General features: G+C 41.4%; 1 protein-coding gene across 6 annotated transcripts in view; it reads left to right on the top strand.

The window, feature by feature from the left end:
* Positions 1–19,424, top strand: part of DYNC1I1 (dynein cytoplasmic 1 intermediate chain 1) — a 256,182-nt gene that overhangs the window by 185,338 nt on the left and 51,420 nt on the right. For all 6 annotated transcript variants that reach the window (XM_037890634.2, XM_037890632.2, XM_037890637.2 and 3 more), the window contains 2 exons: positions 14,490–14,636; positions 18,468–18,581. In XM_037890634.2, coding sequence (XP_037746562.1) covers positions 14,490–14,636; positions 18,468–18,581 — 261 coding nt within the window. The remainder of the gene's footprint in view (positions 1–14,489; positions 14,637–18,467; positions 18,582–19,424) is intronic.

The following is a 19,424-nucleotide window of genomic DNA, read 5'->3' as shown; positions in this document are numbered from 1 at the left end:
TTAACAAAGACATTAAGGACTTGATTACAGTCTGTAAGTAACTACATGGGGAACAAATATTTAATAATGGGCTCTTCAATCTAGCAGAGAAAAGTATAACATGATCCAATGGCTGGAAGTTGAAGCTAGACAAATTCAAACTAGAAATAACATGAGGGTAATTAAGCATTGGAACAAGTGATTGTGGTGGATTCTCCATCACTGATAATTTTTAAATCAAGATTGGATGTTTTCCTAAAAGATCTGCTTTAGGAATTTTCGGGGGGAAGTTCCATGCCCTGGGTTACAGAGGAGGTCAGACTACTGATGATCCCTTTTAGCCTTGGAATCTATGAATGTTTGAATCTATGAGTCACTGACTCTATTTTACAGTGCATAAAATGTTCCTATCACTAAGTCTTTGGTGAATAAACAAATCTGACAGTGAACAGGTTTGACCAAAGTCAACTAACTTGAACTCCTTCCATTTCTGTACAAATGGGTACTGCTCATGTTCTGTAAATTCTATCACCTGCAGGCACAGGTAATTCACAAATAATGTAAGTATGACTTTGAGCATGCATAGGAGGCCCCTTTTGAAAAGTTGTCCAAAAATAAATATACTGTATCTTTTATAACACTTTTGGCACTTAATACAGTACATTCTGTAGTGTTTGAAAAAGTGAGCTGTAGAGATAATGAAAGAGAATAACTAAGGTATCTATTTAATCTTGTATCATCAGCTTTTACTTATATTAAAATATATTCACTACATAAATCAGGGACTGCACATAAGGATGAAAACAGATATTTTCAAGTCTTAGTGGAAATAGCATTTTTGAATGTGGGATTGATTTAAGAATATTTTGCTACAGTATTTGTCAGTTGTTTTAATCAAACTGGCCCTGAAATTCTACACCAGACCTTGTCTTTAAGCAGTTATGGTGAGTAGGAGAAAACAAAGAATTTTCATATTTCTTTATGACCTGTTGGGAATGAAGAGTAAAGCATTTCAAATGGAGCTATAAAGTCAAACTTAAGATCTTTTGTTTCAGTTCAGTTATGGGCCCTTTGTGAATTATTGCAGACAATTCATGATAATTTATCACACTGATTTTCTTAACTTGGATGAAGCCCAAACACAACTGAGGTAACATGCAGATTGAATTACCGCTTACTTAAAAGGAGGGTGGTCTCACCAGGGTAGAATGGGGTTCATTGACAGGCTGAGGGCCTTCCTTTTTAGCTACCTGTGTTGTACTTAACCCTTTAACATTAGAAGCCCAGTTCAATAAAATATGTAATGACAAAAATGAAAAGTGTAGCATTATTTTACCAGCACATGAAAAGAGAGCTGTACACATCTTCTCTGGCAAACAGTCGAGAGAAGTTCAAAAGATAAGATGCACATCTCACTGTGAATTAGCTATGAAATGCATTTGATGTCAATACTTTTTGGCATTGCTGAATCCCTGGTTGCTGACAGCCATGTTGCTTTAAAAAAAGACATTTGTTTAATTTGTATTGATCTAGGAGCGGCTTTACATAGGTTTACAAAACTCCCACTAGATGCCTATCTGCATCTTTAGGCACCAACATACTTTTGTAAAGCTGGCTTCTCCTCACTGCAATTAGACAATGTACGGTAGGGCTGGAAGAAGAGGACGGCTGCTGCTTTGGATGATTTATATTGCAGTTCCTTTAGTATTGTGTTTTTAAATTGTGTCACTGGTGCCCAGAGCTTTGGATGGGCATCTATTGATCTGGAGTTGCTTTATTCTAAATCAAAATCTAAATTAATACATGAATGGATCAGTGTGTGGCCATGCAGTGCTTTACAGAGACTATAAATACTTTGTTTGTTTTAGTGTGACAGTCATAAGGTGATCATTAAAACAATTTATTTACATATTTGACATTTTTTAATGGTTGGGCCAGTATTGAAGCAGGTCGAAAGTAGGTTATATTCTCTTACACTGGGTTCCCATACTGCCAATGACATAAAATTGATATCACGTTTTACCAAAATAGCCACCGCTGGCAGCAGAATCAGAACAGTCAATGGAAAACTAAACACACTGGTTTGCCATATACCATGTGCAACCCTCCCCATTTCTAAAGGGTTGTTCAATGTGTAACTCAGCTGCAAATGTTGCCCACTCTTTTCAAAAGATATTCCATTTATTCAGGGTACAAACTGCTTCTAAGTGTCTGACTTTCCTTACTGATGGGCTGAGTAAATGTTATGAATTATTTTATTTTATCATTACGGTAGGGCATAGAGACCTCAACTGAGAGCCTATTGAGCGAGACAGCTTACACGCAGATAGAGATAGAGAGTCCCTGTCCCAAAGAATTTACAATCTAAGGTTCCAATCCCACAAATACCAATAAGTGCTTAACTTCAGTCGTGTGAGGAGTCCCGTTTATAGGATTATGGCCTACTTAAAAAGATAAACAAAGGAAGTGTTATCTTCCTCCTTTAACAAATAGGGAACTGTGGGACAGGGAGATTAAGGGCTCAGTCCTGAGCACGCATGTCCTGATTAGGTAAAACTCTTAAGCTAATGCTTAACATTAAGCACTTTAATAGCCTCATGAGCTTTAAGCACAATCTCCTATTAAGTAAGGTACAAAACACACTTGTCTTGATGTGCTATGCTTATAAGAAGTTCTCATTATTATTTCTCAATGCTTCTCAAACTAACAATCTCAGAATGATGTTCAGAAAAGACTGCATACTTACAGTTTTGCCGTTATTTCATAGCTTTGGCTTATGAAGCTGAATACCATTAAGGAATGTATTTTTTAAAGAGCTAAAGCTCAGGTTCCCTTTTCTCAGGAGCAGTTTGTGGGTGTAGATCTGATGTGTTCTTTAACTACATGGTTTGCACCTGCAGACACACAGCTTAATGTGCAAAACCTCGGATTTGTGCCCTTAGTTGAATTTATAGGTACAAAAATGGATGCCCTTTTTAAAATAAAAAAGAAAAGGAGTACTTATGGCACCTTAGAGACTAACAAATTTATTTGAGCATAAGCTTTTGTGAGCTACAGCTCACTTCAATCGGCCACTGTGCTCAAATACAGCTGCTATACAATATGCTTGGATGTCAGAGCTGTTGCATACCTGCCTTGTAAACCTCTCTAAGAAGCAGCTGAGTTTCCTGACATGCTGTTTGCCTTCTTTTAAAGAACTTAGTACTTTTTCAATAAAAATAAATTTAATTTGTGGCTACATTTCAAGTCAGTTGGTCTGATGGTAGAAATGGAGAAGTACCAGCTTTGGATTTAGAGCAGTCGTGTGGCTGAGTCTCTTGCTGTAGCTTTTATGTGGTTGGGTGAGACATTCTTAGAAACCCCAAACATTTTTGAAGATCCTAAACTGGAGACATTCACAATTCCTCCCTCCCTTTTTGCCATTAATCCTTCATGTTTTAACAAGCACTGAAGTTAATGCAACCTACACTCTTTCCTGTCAAACTGGGCCCCCTCCCTCCTTTTTTCTCTTGAATAAAGCAATCTGTTCCTTCCAGTCCATACTCTTGTAAATCAAAGGGATAGATGTCAACACACACCATACCCAAGCATAAACTTCCCTTTTTTAATTAAATGGGATTCTAACATTTGGTTTGAAGAAGTGTTTGTTTTTGTAAAAATATGTGAAGGATATCAGCTGCTTTTATTTAGTTTTTAGTAAAAACTGAATTTCCTCTGATACCACAAATAATTGTGCAGAATACTTTCGGATGCCATTTCACAGTTCCTTACAGGGAGAGGGAGAGGTAGAGGGATGTGGAGGTGGGGGAATGCAGAGAGTCTTTGCGTTAAAGGCTTCCACAACCTAAGAATCAGCCCTTTCAAGTATGCATCACAGCACAGAGATTCTTTTGTACAGGGTGAAATTTTTCTTGCTTGTCTCTTTGGTTATGTTTTCAGAACTATTTGAGAAAACTGACTACACAGCTATTGTTGCCTCTTCTGCCCTTTGCTCAGCCTGGTACAATAATGGGTTGTGTAGTCTTGAAGCAAACTGTCCTCTCTCCTCCCATCAGTTGGTCCATCACGTCTTCTTTTGAGACTGGAGGCTTTCCAGTATCTTTCTAACTTATACTATCCAAGCCTTTTTATTATTTGTTAAGAGCCAAGTGTGTTTTGAGGAAGAAACCACCTTGCTCAGCTCCAGTCTCGAACCTCCACCATTAAAGTCAATGCAGGTTTTCCATTGAATTCAGTGGTGTCAAGTGTCAAAGTTTGACTCAGACTCACAATTTATCAGACCACTCTGTTTTATTAGCAAAGCTGCTCTGCTAATACATTTAGAAGTGAGCCCCCTGAGTGGGGCTTGTGTCTCTTAATTTATACAGTTTTTTGGAGAACAAGTTACAGAGAAGTTACAGACAAAAGAAGAAAAAGATTTTAGTCACCACCCTTCGAGATCCCTGAGACCAGTCACATATCTTCAATTACCTGCCACCCTTAACAATCTCCTTTAACAGCTTCCAGTTAATTTAACTAATTGCCCTTCACACCTTCCATTCTGATGCCTGCTTCTTAGACATGCTGGCTCTATGTTAATTGCTTCTCCATTCAAAAGCTAACTGTCCCTACGTGTGCTCCCTCAGATACTTTGTAACATGTTTTGGCATGCCCTCTCATATACAATGTATCCAGCATGTCCCCTTATACAACGTTATACTTATACAAAGTTATACTTCCACACAAGGTTCCTTCCCCATTCTGAACTCTAGGGTACAGATGTGGGGACCTGCATGAAAACCACATAAGCTTACTTTTACCAGCTTAGGTTAAAACTTCCCCAGGCTACAAACTATTTTACCCTTTGCCCTTGGACTTCCACTGCCACCACCAAACGTTTATCTGGGTTTATTTATTAGGAAAGCTTTGTTTGGAAACATCTTTCCCCCCCAGAATCCTCCCAACCCTTGCACCCTACTTCCTGGGGAAGGTTTGGTAAAAATCCTCACCAATTTGCATAGGTGACCACAGACCCAAACCCTTGGATCTTAAGAACAATGAAAAAGCATTCAGTTTCTGAAAAGAAGGATTTTAATAGAAGTAAAAAGTAAAAAAGAATCACCTCTGTAAAATCAGGATGGTAAATACCTTACAGGGTAATTAGATTCCAAACATAGAGAATCCCTCTAGGCAAAACCTTAAGTTACAAAAAGACACACAGACAGGAATATCCATCCACAGCTTAATTTCTCAGCCATTTAAAGAAATCATAATCTAATGCATATCTAGCTAGATTACTTACTAAATTCTAAGACTCCATTCCTGTTCTGTCCCTGGCAAAAGCATCACACAGACAGACCCTTTGTTTTTCCCTCCCCCCAGCTTTTGAAAGTATCTTGTCTCCTCATTGGTCATTGTGGTCAGGTGCCAGTGAGGTTATCTTAGCTTCTTAACCCTTTACAGGTGAGAGGATTTTTCCTCTGGCCAGGAGGGATTTTAAAGGGGTTTACCCTTCCCTTTATATTTATGACAAGTGGGCATAACATCAAGAGGAGGGTGGTTCAGTTTCATATTGCAAAGCAACACAGACATTTTAAGGAAGGTGAGGACCGCAGATAAACTACCCAAGGCTTGTCTGTTAGTGCACAGCAAGCTTGGGTGTGAATTTACAGTGTACTAGATATGGGGTTCTCAACCTTTTTCCTTCTGAGCCTGCGCCACCACCCCATATGCAAAGTCCACGGCCCACCTGCGCCACAACAACTGTTTTTCTCCATTTCAAAGCCAGGGCCAGTATTAACGGGTAGCAAGCAGGGCAATTTCCTGGGGCCCACAAAGTTAAGTTGCTCAGGCTTCAGCTTCATCCCTGGATGTTTGGGGCTCAGGGTCCCAGGCTGCAGGCCTGCTCGGCGGGGCTTTGGCTTTCTGCCCTGGGCCCTAGTGAATCTAACACCGGCCACACATGGCGGACCCCCCGAAACCTGCTTGTGGCCCCCCACAGGGCCCCGGACCTCTAGTGGAGAACCACTGCACTAGCTGCTTTACACTAACTCCCAATGTGGACACTCCTAGTGTGTGTTGAGAATGCTTTGGTGCGCTTTAGCCTAATGTGCAGTATGGGTGTCCACATGGAGAGTTACTCTGGAGTAGCTTGCATGCTGTAAATCCACACACAAGCTTGCTGCACACTAACTTTCTCATGTAGATAAGACCGTGGTCTTCCTGCCCAATGGCTTTCAGTAGGTATGTTGTTGAATGCTAAGGGGAGAAATCTCCCCTTGTAGCCACAGTTCATATCTTGTCTTTTCTGCATTTGTATCTTGTGCAGGACTTCTGTTGATTGCAGTGTGAATTCCATGATTGAGAACTTCTAGTCTCCCTGTTTTCTAATACAAGAACAAGGGGATATCCAGCAAAACTGAAAGGTAGCAAATTCCAAACTGAGGAGAGAGGAGATTCTTCCATATAATGCAGAATTATCCCGTGGAACTCATTGCCACAAGATGGCATTGAATCCAAGAGCTTTGTAGGATTCAAAAAGGGCTTGTCATGACTGCGCTTTGGGCAGTCAGGCCTACTGGACAGAACAGTGTCAGTCAGAGGCCAGGAGCAGCACTAAAGGCCAGAGCTGGAGTCAGAAACCAAGAGTTGGAGCCCAGGGATAGAAGTCCAAGACCAAGCTGAGTCGCAGGTCCATCACTACAACTGTCAGGGGAGCCCTCCTTGTAGCACAGATGCTTCCTGAAACTTCTCCTGGGTTTAACGAGGGTGCCTGGACCAATAGGGGATGACAAGAGAAGCTGTCAGTTCTGCCTTCTGAGGAGGTATTTCCTGTGGTATTTATCTCCACAGTGTCTATCTGGTAGTGCATGCAGCCCTACCCTATGGCTGCTGGGTAATAGCGTGGAGGTGGTGGCTGCCTGCCTGACACCCCACAGATCCAGGTTCCTGCCCCATCTCTGCTTAACTTAAACATTTATATGGGTAACATGAATATCCAGAATTATAATGGTTGATATTAAAGATAAATAAGAGGCTTGGAAGGGAAACAGCTTCTCATGCTTCTAGCACTAAGGTTTAGGAGAAACTTTTTCTAGGGGAAGATTATCCCATAACTGCCTACTCTGAGTTTCTTGCACCTTCCTCTGAAGCATCTGTTGGTGACAGGATGCCAGACTAGGTGAATCACTGGTCTGATCTGATCTTGCTATGTCTCTATGTTGCTTTTCAATCCTTGGTCCTTTAAGACAGGGAGAGGTTGGGAGAAGGATTTTATTTGGTATATGGGTTGGTGGGTATTTTATTTATGGACAGCCTTTGTTGCCTACATTGAAGGTCCAAGTATGTCTATAGTATCCCTTCATTAGTCACAGAACAGTAAAAAGAAAAGGAGGACTTGTGGCACCTTAGAGACTAACAAATTTATTTGAGCATACGCTTTTGTGAGCTACAGCTCACTTCATTGGATGTTCATTTCACTGGGTCTCAAGCAAGGAATCGGATTCACCTCTTCAAGAATACATTATACTTGCATATGACATGCAATACATGACATGCATCTTGGGCTCTAGCACTCCTTTGTTATTCGTTTTGTCTCCTGGTACTGTCTTTTGTGGAATTACCTTCAGGATGATACCTAGAGGCACATGGGTGGGGAATGAAGCTTCCCCTGGGGGAGGCTACCTCCCTGTCCCACCTCTTCCACCCATGGCCCCGCTCACCCTTCACCCCTGCTCTACCCAAGGCCCTGCCCCCTGCTCCGCCCTAGACCCCGCTCAGCCCGCGGGGACGGGGGGTGAGGAGGGATGCGGTGATTGGCAGGCAGGGAGGTCTCGCGGAGGTGGGGGGGTGAGGAGGGACGTGGCAGATGGAGGGGTCTCGCGGGGAGAGGGGTGGAGGAGAGGAGGGATGTGACGAGTGGCAGGGACCTCTGGAGAGGGTGGGGGTGGAGTGGAGGAGAAGAGAGGAGGGACTCACCAGGCAGCAGCAGCAGGTAGGGGGGGCCTTGGGGAAGGGGCAGAACAGGGAGGGAAGAGGCAGAGTGCAGGTTGGGCCACCACAGCCCAGGTGTCCGGTGGCAGGGTGGCAGCTGCACCAGAGGAAGCTTAGCATCCCCATGTACAGGCAGTAATGCCCATTCACATATGCACGTTCATACTAGGTAGACTTCAGAGGTGCCTGCTGCAATATAATCTGGCTTCTTGGCAGATAGAAATGCCTGTGAACGCCACATATCCCTTCTGATCACTCATGAAATATTCTTTTGTGGCCCATCAGATGTCATCAAATGTAGGCACCTGGCACCATCATGGGTGCTGCTTTAGGGGAACGATTTCCTGCACAAGAGACCTCACAAAATGCAGTCTCTGTAGTCCATTTAAAGTCATTATTATTTAGCACCCACGTCTGCGTGAAATTGTTCAACTGGTGGCTGGGCACAGTGCCATCTAAATATATGGACATGAGCGTAGGCAGCCAGTTTCTATGGCCCTGTGCACATCTGATGTGGGTACTGAGGTCAGGCTTCCCAGTCAGGAAAATCCAAATGACTGTCTGTCCTGAGCATCTGTGGTTAAGGGGATATGCCATCACTAATCCAAAACTGGGCTGGATTAATTTTCTAAAATAAAAAACAGCTTTGCCAGCCACTTAAAGAGAGTTGTGGGCCTGTTTAAATTGAGTGCAGGGGCGTAGAGTCAGGAGAGAAAGACATCTGAACAAAGTTGCCACTCCTGTTGTCTCTGTAGCATTCCCTCTGTGTCCAGGGTAAAATAGGTGCCAGGATGTGGCACCTTGTTCCCTTAGTCCACAGTTATCGAAAGGTATGTGTAACTTTTTGTCTGAACGGAGCCTGCACTTTGCTGTGACTATAGTGCAACCGTATCATGTTTTATTTCTTAAATTAAGTTTCCCACAATGCTCTTGATGTTTATAGCCTCAGGCAGAAGTTTTAAAACTTTGTGAGCAAATGTACTAGTTTGCCAACTAAAATCCCCAGCTGTTCTAACCAGTGCCTGCAGCCTCCCATTCAGTTGTGCAATTCTCTAACTCCAGTGGAGCCTGGGCTAACCGGAATCCTCAATTCTAGTAATTGTGAGAGCAGCCCACACTCTTTTATGTGATAGAACAGGCATGATGGAATGCAAGTCAGGTAGCAGCACCAGTCTGGGACCTTGCAGCAAGGTTCATCTTTGAGATATGGAGGTGAAGCCTAAAGTACAAGTCACAAAACCCAGTAGCAGTGATTGGGAACCAATAGAAGACCCACCAACATCCAGAAAGCAAAAACCAGTAGATTGCATATTTGCATACATTTTTGAAAATTTGCACATGAAAATTTGAGAACCCAGGATAGAGGATGGAGTGAAGGGGAAGAGAAAGAGGAACTCCTGCATGGTTTTGAAAAAATAACCCTCACCTCGCCACAGCATTTCTTCATTTTAAAAAAGTAACCCTCTCTCCCACAGATTTCATACTGGGCACTCCATTATTCAACACCCACTTGCTCCCAGCTAGATCTAAGTTTGGATCTGAATGTTTTGGCTCAAATCTCGGGCTGTGGGTACTGAAGGTATTGGTCAAGAAAACATGGTTGTAGTTTGTAAGTGGCATGTCTCTTTTTCTCTCTCTCTCTCTGTGTCTCTCTGACCCATCACCATAATATGTAAGTACTATATGCATATGGTAAATTGTCCACATTACATTCTCTGCAAAACTCTCCATCCTTCCCTCCTATTATCTACTCTCTAGAATTGGGTAAGAAAAAAAAATAAGAAAAACCACTCTGCATGGGTAAATTCAGAAATAGGCAGTCTACGACAATTCAACTCCCATCCTTTTAAATGGTAGACTTCTGGGTTGAGCAAAATGAGTTCAGTTTTCCTGTCTGTAACTGTTTTCAGACACCAGTTAAATTGTCTTTCTCTCATGCTTGTGAGAGGAATGAATATATGTAAAATGATAGGTATGCATAGTATGCTCATGCATTTTTGGGGAACCAAGTAAATCAGAAAATAGGGGCATTTGCATAGACCCCCCAAAAACTTTGAAATAAAGGCTCACCGATCTATTTATGGGGGAAAATAATGTGAAATCTGTTCTACTTCTACTTTATTTCCAGCACCCAGGAATTGAAATACAGGCCAAAGCTGAATCCCGCATTATTTTAGCCCATAAATGGCTGCCTAAGACATTAAATAATCTGATGAAAAAGTAAGAAAAATAATAGATTCAGCAAACACTTCTATGTACTACGTCCCTTTCTTGGCCACTAAATATCAACTAAATTGTGTTGTACAATGCCACATAAGATCAGGCACAATCCAGAGCACATGCCACAGCCATAAAGTGTGTATGACTGGGTACACATGACTGGCCCTTCAGTTCATTGACATTCATGCCACAGTATTCCGCAGTCTGTAGTGCTCTCTGTGGGTACATAATCTATTGATGGCACAGGTTTCAGCACAGGATTTGTACAGTGTTTAGCCTTTATATGATTGTTACAAAATAGTTTTTAGAAAACATTGTCTGGAATAGTCCAATGTGGAACATCTTTTGTAGTATCTGTTACGTCTTTGGTCTTCCAGTTCTTTCAATAATATTAGTCCTACTTGGAACAATGTTCTTTTGTGTTCATTCAAATAAGACAATAACTCAATTGCCATTCTGGGTTTGGTAGTCAGAATAAGGCACCTTGAACATCATGCTCTATATTTACATTTAGTCTCAGACATGAAGGTAGCCGTGAAGGTATTATCTTTGGTTTTGGTAGGTTTTGTGCTGGTCCTATCACATCTTCTGGCCTGCACTGGGTCTGACCTTGTTGGGAACATCTCGGTGCTACAGGAATGGGTGATAATTCAGTTCATGACACTAAACCAATTGCATTTGTTGTTATAGCAACAATGTCCCACCCTAGTGATAGCGTTCATTGGATTGCTGGAGGCCCTGACCACTTGTGGTCACTAAATGTTCCTCTGTACTTTGAGTGAGTATAGAGTTGTTAACCCCAATAACCTAATTTGTGTAATTTTAGCTGCCTAAATTCTTCCATCAGTGGGAGCTGGGTATGGTATTTTCCTTGCCTTCCTGCCCTAACATTTTGTGAGGTGATGTGTTGTGCCATTAAACTAGCTGCTATATTCATCAGCAAGAGGTGGCTCCATGGTTGCTGCAACTTACTTCATTGAAATGTTGGGATGCTCCATTGGTTAATGTTGGGAAGGTGCTTAGAGATTCTCTATTGAAAGATGTCACAGAAGCACAAAGAATTGTTCATTATTATTATTATTTTAATGCTGACCATCAGATGACTCCTGCTCCTTTGAAGTCAATAGCAAAACTCCCACTGACTTCAGTGGGAGCAAGATCAGGCCGTATGTATTTGAGTCTGGAAGCAAGAGGAGGATCACTTGGAATGATTTCTGCTGCTCTGCTCAAGCACAGGGTTGCCCAAACTGCTTGCAGCTCTCTCCTATTAAGGCTAAGAAGTGAACCCTTTGTTTTTAAAATAGCTAAATGGAGGCAGCCCTTACTCATGTGGATACTCCCATGGACTTCAGGGGAACAATCATCTTATTAAGTACAGTAGAATGGGGTCCTTAAATTGGTAAATTCTAATATTTGAAAGGATTTTCTCTTCAATGGAAAAATGTTACTGACATAATTAAAAGGACATGAACATTTCATCATCTGAAAAATGTGAGTTACTTTGGAAGGATGTGTAAAACTAGAAGCAATGTTTTTTTTTCTAAGTCAGAGTCATACCAAAGGGTTATTTTCAAACTTTATGAAAAACACACTTTGGCAGTTTATATCTTCACCATCCAAGTGTATTCTGGGATTCTGGATTCAAAAACATTCTAACCATGAAAACACAACATTTAAAAATACACCGTCTGCTTGGTTTCTCTGCCTCACATCAGAATCTCCAAGTTTGTTTCAGGCAAGCTAAGAACTTTGTTGTGGAATGACTGTTTGAATTTAGGTTTCTTAAAATATAAGTGTAGTCTTACACCCATTGTGGGTGTACATCTAGCGGTTCAACCAGATTATTTTAGAATCATCTGGCTATTTCACTGCATGTCAGAAGAGCTGTCTTCTTAGTTACAAAGTATGTGATGGGTTGATTAAAACAACTCACAAAGCCATTACATAAAGAGATAAAATGTAGAATGTGTGATGTAGGGTTCTTTTAATTATAACATCTGGGGGATCTCTGGAAGTTGCATGGCATCTGAATCATACTTGATTTTTAAGTGCATCATGATGCTGTAGTACTACGAATATTTTTATATAAAGTTATATAAAAGTCTAAGAGTCATTTTTGAAATTGATGAAATCTTCATTCTTGATGTTGTAACTCACCATAAAATAATTATGCTCCACTGCACAGCTGGAAGTGAGCTAAAACAGGCAAGAATAACAGCGTAGAACCACATGAAAGCTTTAGTGGAGAAGGAAAGGGGTCAGAGAGGTCAGGGAGAACACCCATGAGAACTAGGGAGAAGGAGATAGTGTTAGACTGTTTCACTATGTTGGAGACAGCTAGGTCAAATGTATAGGATTGGCCATCCCTAGACTATATTACCATTCACTGTGAATATTTCAACTGAATTATTTTAGAGCCTCGTTATATAGCTTTATAGAATATAAATTGGATATATCAGTGTTAGTTCAGTAGAAACTGTTTAATTGGGACAGCTCAGTTTATTCTATTTCATCCAAATTGTGGCAATCCAGAGTTGTTATAGTTAATGATAAAAATTTTGGAAGGTTTATTACACCTCATGCTTCAGATCTTAAGCCAATCTCTTACTATTAGAGACCAGGATGAGACCTAATTTGAAAGACAAGTTATGCCACATTTGCCTACAGCAAAGTTCTGACACCTTCCTCTGCGGCATCTGGTGCTGGCCACTGTCAGAGACAGGACACTGGACTGGTGGGACCATGGGTCTGACCCAGTATGGCAATTCCCATGTCTTTAATTATGCAACCAACTTGTTTAAACAAAGTTTACCTTAATGTTGGTAGCTCAGTTCATGCAACTGAAGCATGATAATTTATGTATATTTAATTACTGAATACAATGGATTAATTTGTCATTTCTCACCAATTTAAAATATCTAACCATTAACATATAACAGATAAGTGTGTTACTGGTAATTTCCCAGTTGCCATTAGTGTGAAACAGTCTGAAAGTAAAAGAAAATAATTGTGACCCTTAACTGTCATATTGACACTCTGATGATAACCAACAGATCAGTTAGGCTAAAACTTGTCCCCCTGGGTTGTCTGAGGAAAGTGACATTTGCATCTTTTTTTGCAAACCAAGTCTTTACTTGTATAGGAATTCTCAGAAAATTATATAGTGGTAGTAACTTTTGTTTTCCAATTTCCATAAAATGGAGGCCAGGCACCCAGAATCAGAGACATCAGAAATGGAACATAGCTCCTTAAGGAGAGAATAATGGAACCTAGAAGAGTCCAACTTGCTTGGTGCTTTGTTTTACACAAATGAGGAGTGCAGGGACTGTTCCCTGGTAGACTCGAGGCTGCACATTATTATGGAGAGAACAGAGAGGAAGTAATGCCATAGCAGTGTCCCCAACTTCACAGTGCCTTGCAGAGCAGCGTATCGGGTAGCTTGGGAGGTACCAGGTCCTGGTTCCACACCCCCTCAGCTATAGCCCAATAGTAAGTCCAGCCCTCAGTAAATTAAGGAATATTGCTCCTTCAAGACCAAGTGACAGTGGTAGGGAAAGTGAGCCCTTTTGCAACTCAGAAGGGACCTTCTTGGCCCCAAAGCTTTTGTATTGTACAATGTATTTGTTGACCCAATAAAGAGGTATTGTCTGAGTTACTGTGTTCCCCAGAGCCATAGCTAGATGTCCCCCCAGATGAGGAAAGGATTGGGGCTATCCACTCTCTCACAAACATTCCCCAGAATCTTTTGCATTGCTTTAAAGTGGTCCTCTGAGGAGAATGCCACAGGAGCCAGTGGGGAGGGTAAACATATTGAGGGTCAAGCAAGTGGGGGCGTGGTTCTTCCTGTGGGGGAGTGAGGGGAGGCAGGAGTCTCCCAGAGGGGTGGGGGCGCAAGAGGGATCCAGGATCTCCCTGTTGGGTTGCAAGGGGGACAAGGATCTCCATGCAGGGTGCAAGGCAAATGGAAATACTGGGTTTTTGTTTTATTTTTTAAAAAGAAGCCCAGGAAGGCACTTTCCCATCATCATCTCACATATGGTATCTTACATGGTGGTTTCTCATCGCCAGTGCCTAAAGCCTGCCCTGTTGTTTACTTTTTCTCCAGAACCAATGGGACTACAAATATTGGGGCTATTCTTGCATTTTTTGCAAGGATCCCTTTGACTTCACTGGAAGTCCTGGGTGCACAGGGAATACAGAGTCAGGTACTGTAGTCCTGAGAGTATTGATTATAACATGCTTCCTAAGGAACAGAAATGCAGATGACTGGCAATTGAACTGACCTCTCTCCTTCATTCTCTACCCTGTTTTCGCTCTAGTCCTCTGTGATGTCTGTCTGCTTTGCCCGTTTTCACCCCAACCTGGTTGTTGGTGGAACATACTCTGGCCAAATTGTCCTGTGGGATAATCGCAGTCACAGGAGGACTCCAGTTCAGCGTACACCCCTTTCTGCTGCTGCTCACACGGTAAGGCTTGATGTCATTGTGAAGAAACATTCAATAGAGAAGTGCAGATCTCTTAGTCTGAGATACCTCTACAATGTTGTGTTTTTTGTTACATGCAAGAAAATAAGAGAATGGATTTTTAAGGGGGGAAAATGGATGGGAAACAGGCTAGGTGACAGTTCCTGCACGTGCTCAAGGGGTGTCATGCCAAGGGTGATGGATGGCCTGCAGTTGGGTGTTCAGAAAGTCTCCCCACATTGCATGTCCAAACAAGGGCATCTCACAATAATGGTCCAGTGCTGTGAGGAATGCAAGGACAACTTGCTCCTGATGCCCACCTGGGGAATAAGTCTCCAGAAAGGTATATGGATAAGGCAGGGTTCATGATTCCTCCCCGCACCCACTCTGAACTGCTCCATGGATTGGAGCCAGCACACTGTGGGAGCAATCTGCCCTCGTAATGAGAATGAAGTTAATTGCATGAACATACACACCCCAAGCAACTGTGGACAATCATTGTGGGGTGGTGCAGGGCACGGCAGTAGCTTAAATGCCTGATTTAGCCCCAACTGGGGAGGGATTATTCTGGGGACATAAGGGAGAACAACCAGGAATAATGGGATGAATTTTAGCAAAGGGTATGTAGGCTGAACATCAGGAAAATTTCTTAATGATGAGAACTTTTAGGCTGCAGAATAAACTTCCAATAGGCAATTACCTGAAATATAAAGAAACTGAACTGGACAAAGGAAGAAAATGATTCTGTGCTGGCAGGGGGATAGATCAGATGACCTAGTAGACCTTTTCCGCCTCTCACTTCTGTGATTCTCTGATTATACCTTTGTAATTTGCTGTTCAAGTTTCAGCCTTTAGTTTGTCATGACAATGTAATCCCTGGGCTTAAAAGTCAATATCTAACCATCTTTAAACTTAATTTAGTGCCAAAAATTCACTCTGGCACAAATACGATGACTGCATTGCCATTTATGTTAGAAAAATGGCAGGTCTGCAATTATTGGGGTTTGGAAGAGGGAAAGGAATCCAGTGCTCCACATTTCTTCCACCATCTGTTTTGTCTGACTCTAATGCCCCAGTTATGCTATGGATCACAGCTGCACCATTACTTTGATTTTCCCTAATGTTTGTGTCCTTTTTGTCAACAGTAAGGGGAGGGGGGGAGGGGACTAACACTGCTCAAACTGCATGGAAGAAAACACTGTGCCTTGACGTGGTGATGCAGTAACATGGGAGACCAGGAAACGAGAGGCAGGAAACTGTAAATATAATTGCAGATGGAGTGATTGGGGCCCAAAACTCAATGAAGAGGAAAAAAATACTGGGAAGGCATGTTCTTCCCATGTGCCCAAAACAATTTTTAGACAAAATGATACCACCTGGGAATGATATTCGAAAACTTGGATCATTTTCCCAGTAGCAGAGGTCAACGTATAATGGTATGAGCATGACACCTAGAAATAGATGACTTGGTTTATTCGTAAGTGTGAATTGTGTGACTATGTGTACAGGTATAAATAACCATTTTTAAACCCTTAGCTAACATGGAATCATGAAGTTTGATCGTGCTTCAGAATAAACGTAAATTAAGTGCTATTCCTACAATCCTGACAGGCAAAATTCCTGTCTAATTTAAATTAAGTCCTGGTTTGCAGAATGCAGGCTCATGCCCATAACTGTTAAACGCAAAGTAGTATATTGAATCAAGAAAATTGTTCTTTTGTACAGTAAGCAGCTAGGTGCTGGTTTGAATGTTTATTTTTATTTTAACAAATATCCCCCATGAAAACATGTGTTTAGTTGTTGTGCTCTCTTCAGTTAGCTGAATAAATACAGATCATGTTGTTAACATTGTTAAAAAATTCCTGTGAGTTTATTCCCGCTGATTGGTGCCCAGGAAGGAGAGCCCCACCACAGCATACTCACTAATTTCCTTTCACACCCACAACACAGCTGTATTTGGAAGTACAGGAAATTTTAATTAACACAAAAAGCTCCTGCATGATGATTTCATTTCCAAAATAAATAAAAACAAGCTGGCATCTCTCCTGTGAAAGGAAGGAGCCAATTTACAGTTTTTGCTAAGTACAGTTGGTCATCCTTTTTTGCTCCTTTTGTTTACATCTTTTGAATTTCATTACTCATGAAACAGACAGCTGGCAGCACTGACTAGAGCCAGGCATTTTACAAAGAAGGTACCACTGGTCTGGCAATATGTGCCCCGATGAGTCTGGCCGCTGCCTGCCAACTTGACCTATATTGTCCTCCCATCCTTGCAATTCTAGCCTTAGGGCTGCTTTATCAATTTTTGTAGGTGATTTTGTGACAAGGACGAATGCCCATTACAACTTAGGCTGAGCAGACAAAATTTACCATGTAACAATATGTGCTCATCAGTTTTTATTCCTATGTTAATTGGTACACAAGGAGGGGTCAAGTGAAGGATGCTTCCTAAGGGGGTTTCTTTAAAAATGTAGCTTTAGGGGCATATTTTCCAAATCTGGTCTCTGTTTGTTACTAGCACTAATTCGCAAGGGCAATCACTTGTGCATACAGGCCTTCAGCATCCTGTCCCCTGTTCACACAAATGATGGAATTTGTACACATAGGGTCTGATCCTGCGCCACTGAAGTCAGTGGAAGTTTTGCCATTCACTTCAAAGGGGGCGGAATTGCAGCTGTACACCTTAAATGGAGATTGCTATGTAAGTTCCCTCATTTCTATGCACAAATGATTGTGCACACAAGTGATTGTCTTCACTTGGATGAATATAGATGGGAACTGAGTTGAGGCCACTAGTAAATTTGGCCCTTAATTAATTTTCTTTAATTAAATGTAGTGCTAGTGAAAAGTGAAAAGTTTCCATGTCTAGAGACCAAAGTCTTCTCTTTATCCATAAAAAAGCACTGAATAGACAGTAGCAGTGCAAGTTTCCCAACACTTCCCTACAGCTATGCATGTTATCCTTGATCTGGACTGACCGCCTGTACTGGCCAAAGGGTAGTTCATTCTCACTGGCCATTCTTTGAAGAATGCTACTAAGGGTGCTTGGTTGTGACAGTGGTTTGGTGATGAGAACACTTGCCCACTAGAAACTGAGCTTGGAGCAGCACCTCATTTCCCATAGGCCATCAAACAGATGTCAAATGATAACTTGGAGCCCAAAGTATCGATGCCTGAGAATAAAAGTACCGTGTACATCCTAACATGTTAAATGGGCACATTTTATGCCTGTGGACCACATTTTGCTCTCAGTTCCACTGGTGTAAATCTGGAGTAACTCCATAGGTTAGTGGAGTCACTCCCGATTTCCTTTGATATATCTGAGTACAATAATTGGCTCATGATTAAGAAGGCTGGTGGATTTGTTCATATTTTTTCCATAGAAGTACATTTGAAAATATTTGGCATAGCAGCCAAATTGTGGCAAAGTCCAAGTCTTGTGCAGCTGTTTTCTCCAATAAAATCTACATTTTCATTCCATTTGGAAGGTTTGCTTCTCTCTGCCAGTCATTTTCAGCATCAAAAGCTATCAGCAGAATCAGATGTGTCCCTGTGGTGAAATCTTGTCCACAGAATTCAGCATTTTCACAGCATTACTCAGTTGTTGTACAATGGAGTAAAATGAAGCTTTGAACTTCCACCACCATAATGTGTCTTTAAAGTTCCAACCAAAAGTTAAATTCCTACCTGGCAAGTAGGTGAGCACTGTATTATGTTGGCAGTATGCAACTGTTTAATCCTTTCTTAAATCAACATCTCTGACATTTGAAATTGAAATTTGGTTTTGAAAAGTGAGAATGCACTCTCTGATTCCTGGTGTTAATGTATTTTCAGCATCCCGTGTACTGTGTAAATGTAGTTGGAACACAGAATGCGCACAATCTCATTACAGTTTCTACAGATGGCAAAATGTGCTCCTGGAGCCTGGATATGCTCTCAACACCACAGGTGGGTTTGTTTTCACCTACACAGGAACAAAGCATCATGGTTAAAGCAGATACCTGCTTAATGGAACATAGTTCCTAAAAGCCAAAACTTCATATCCTACACAAACTAAAACCAATGATGCACTTGAAAGAGTGCAGCTTGCTTCCAGCAGTCTTCTGTAAGAGCCAAAACCCATTTCCTTTACCACAAATCATGTAATTATTGTAATAAGTTAATATGTAGGTCAGTTTCAAGTGAAAATGAAATAATCCATTTTAAAGCACAGTAATTATAGAAGTAGCCTGTGGTATAAATTGCACTTACTCTAGATTGTTTAACAAATATGGGCTAGATTGCACTGCTGCAGAACACACTTGACCCAGTTATATGTCTCCAGGATACGGTATCCCACAAGTAGGAAAGCTTAGCTTGTTCATGCATTCAGTAACTAAGGGAACAAACTATGCAAATCAAAAGTTTTAGAAATATTTCCCCCACCCCAGAATGTTTGTTGTTACTGACTCCCCATCACACAATCTCACACACACACACACATGCTTTTTTGTATTGGAAATTAAAGGAAATCCAGGAAAAATTTCCAAACCACCTGTGATTATAGTAATGGAAACTAAGCAACAAAGCTGATAGTGAAAGAGACCTTTGGAGAGGCTTGTTTAAATGTGTTTGTAGTGCAGTACATCCCTCTTTCTTCTGTTTACTGGGAAGAAGAATGTTTTATTACTGGGTTTCACTAAAATGTGTGAGATAGATCACCAGGTGGATGAGGTAGTATCTTTTATTGGACCAACTTCTGTTGGTGGGAGAGACAAGCTTTCGAGCTTACACACAGCTCTTCTTCAGGTC

This window comes from Chelonia mydas, chromosome 2, assembly GCF_015237465.2.
Source record: "Chelonia mydas isolate rCheMyd1 chromosome 2, rCheMyd1.pri.v2, whole genome shotgun sequence".
Taxonomy (NCBI): domain Eukaryota; kingdom Metazoa; phylum Chordata; order Testudines; family Cheloniidae; genus Chelonia; species Chelonia mydas.
This window is presented reverse-complemented; position numbering and strand designations above follow the sequence as displayed.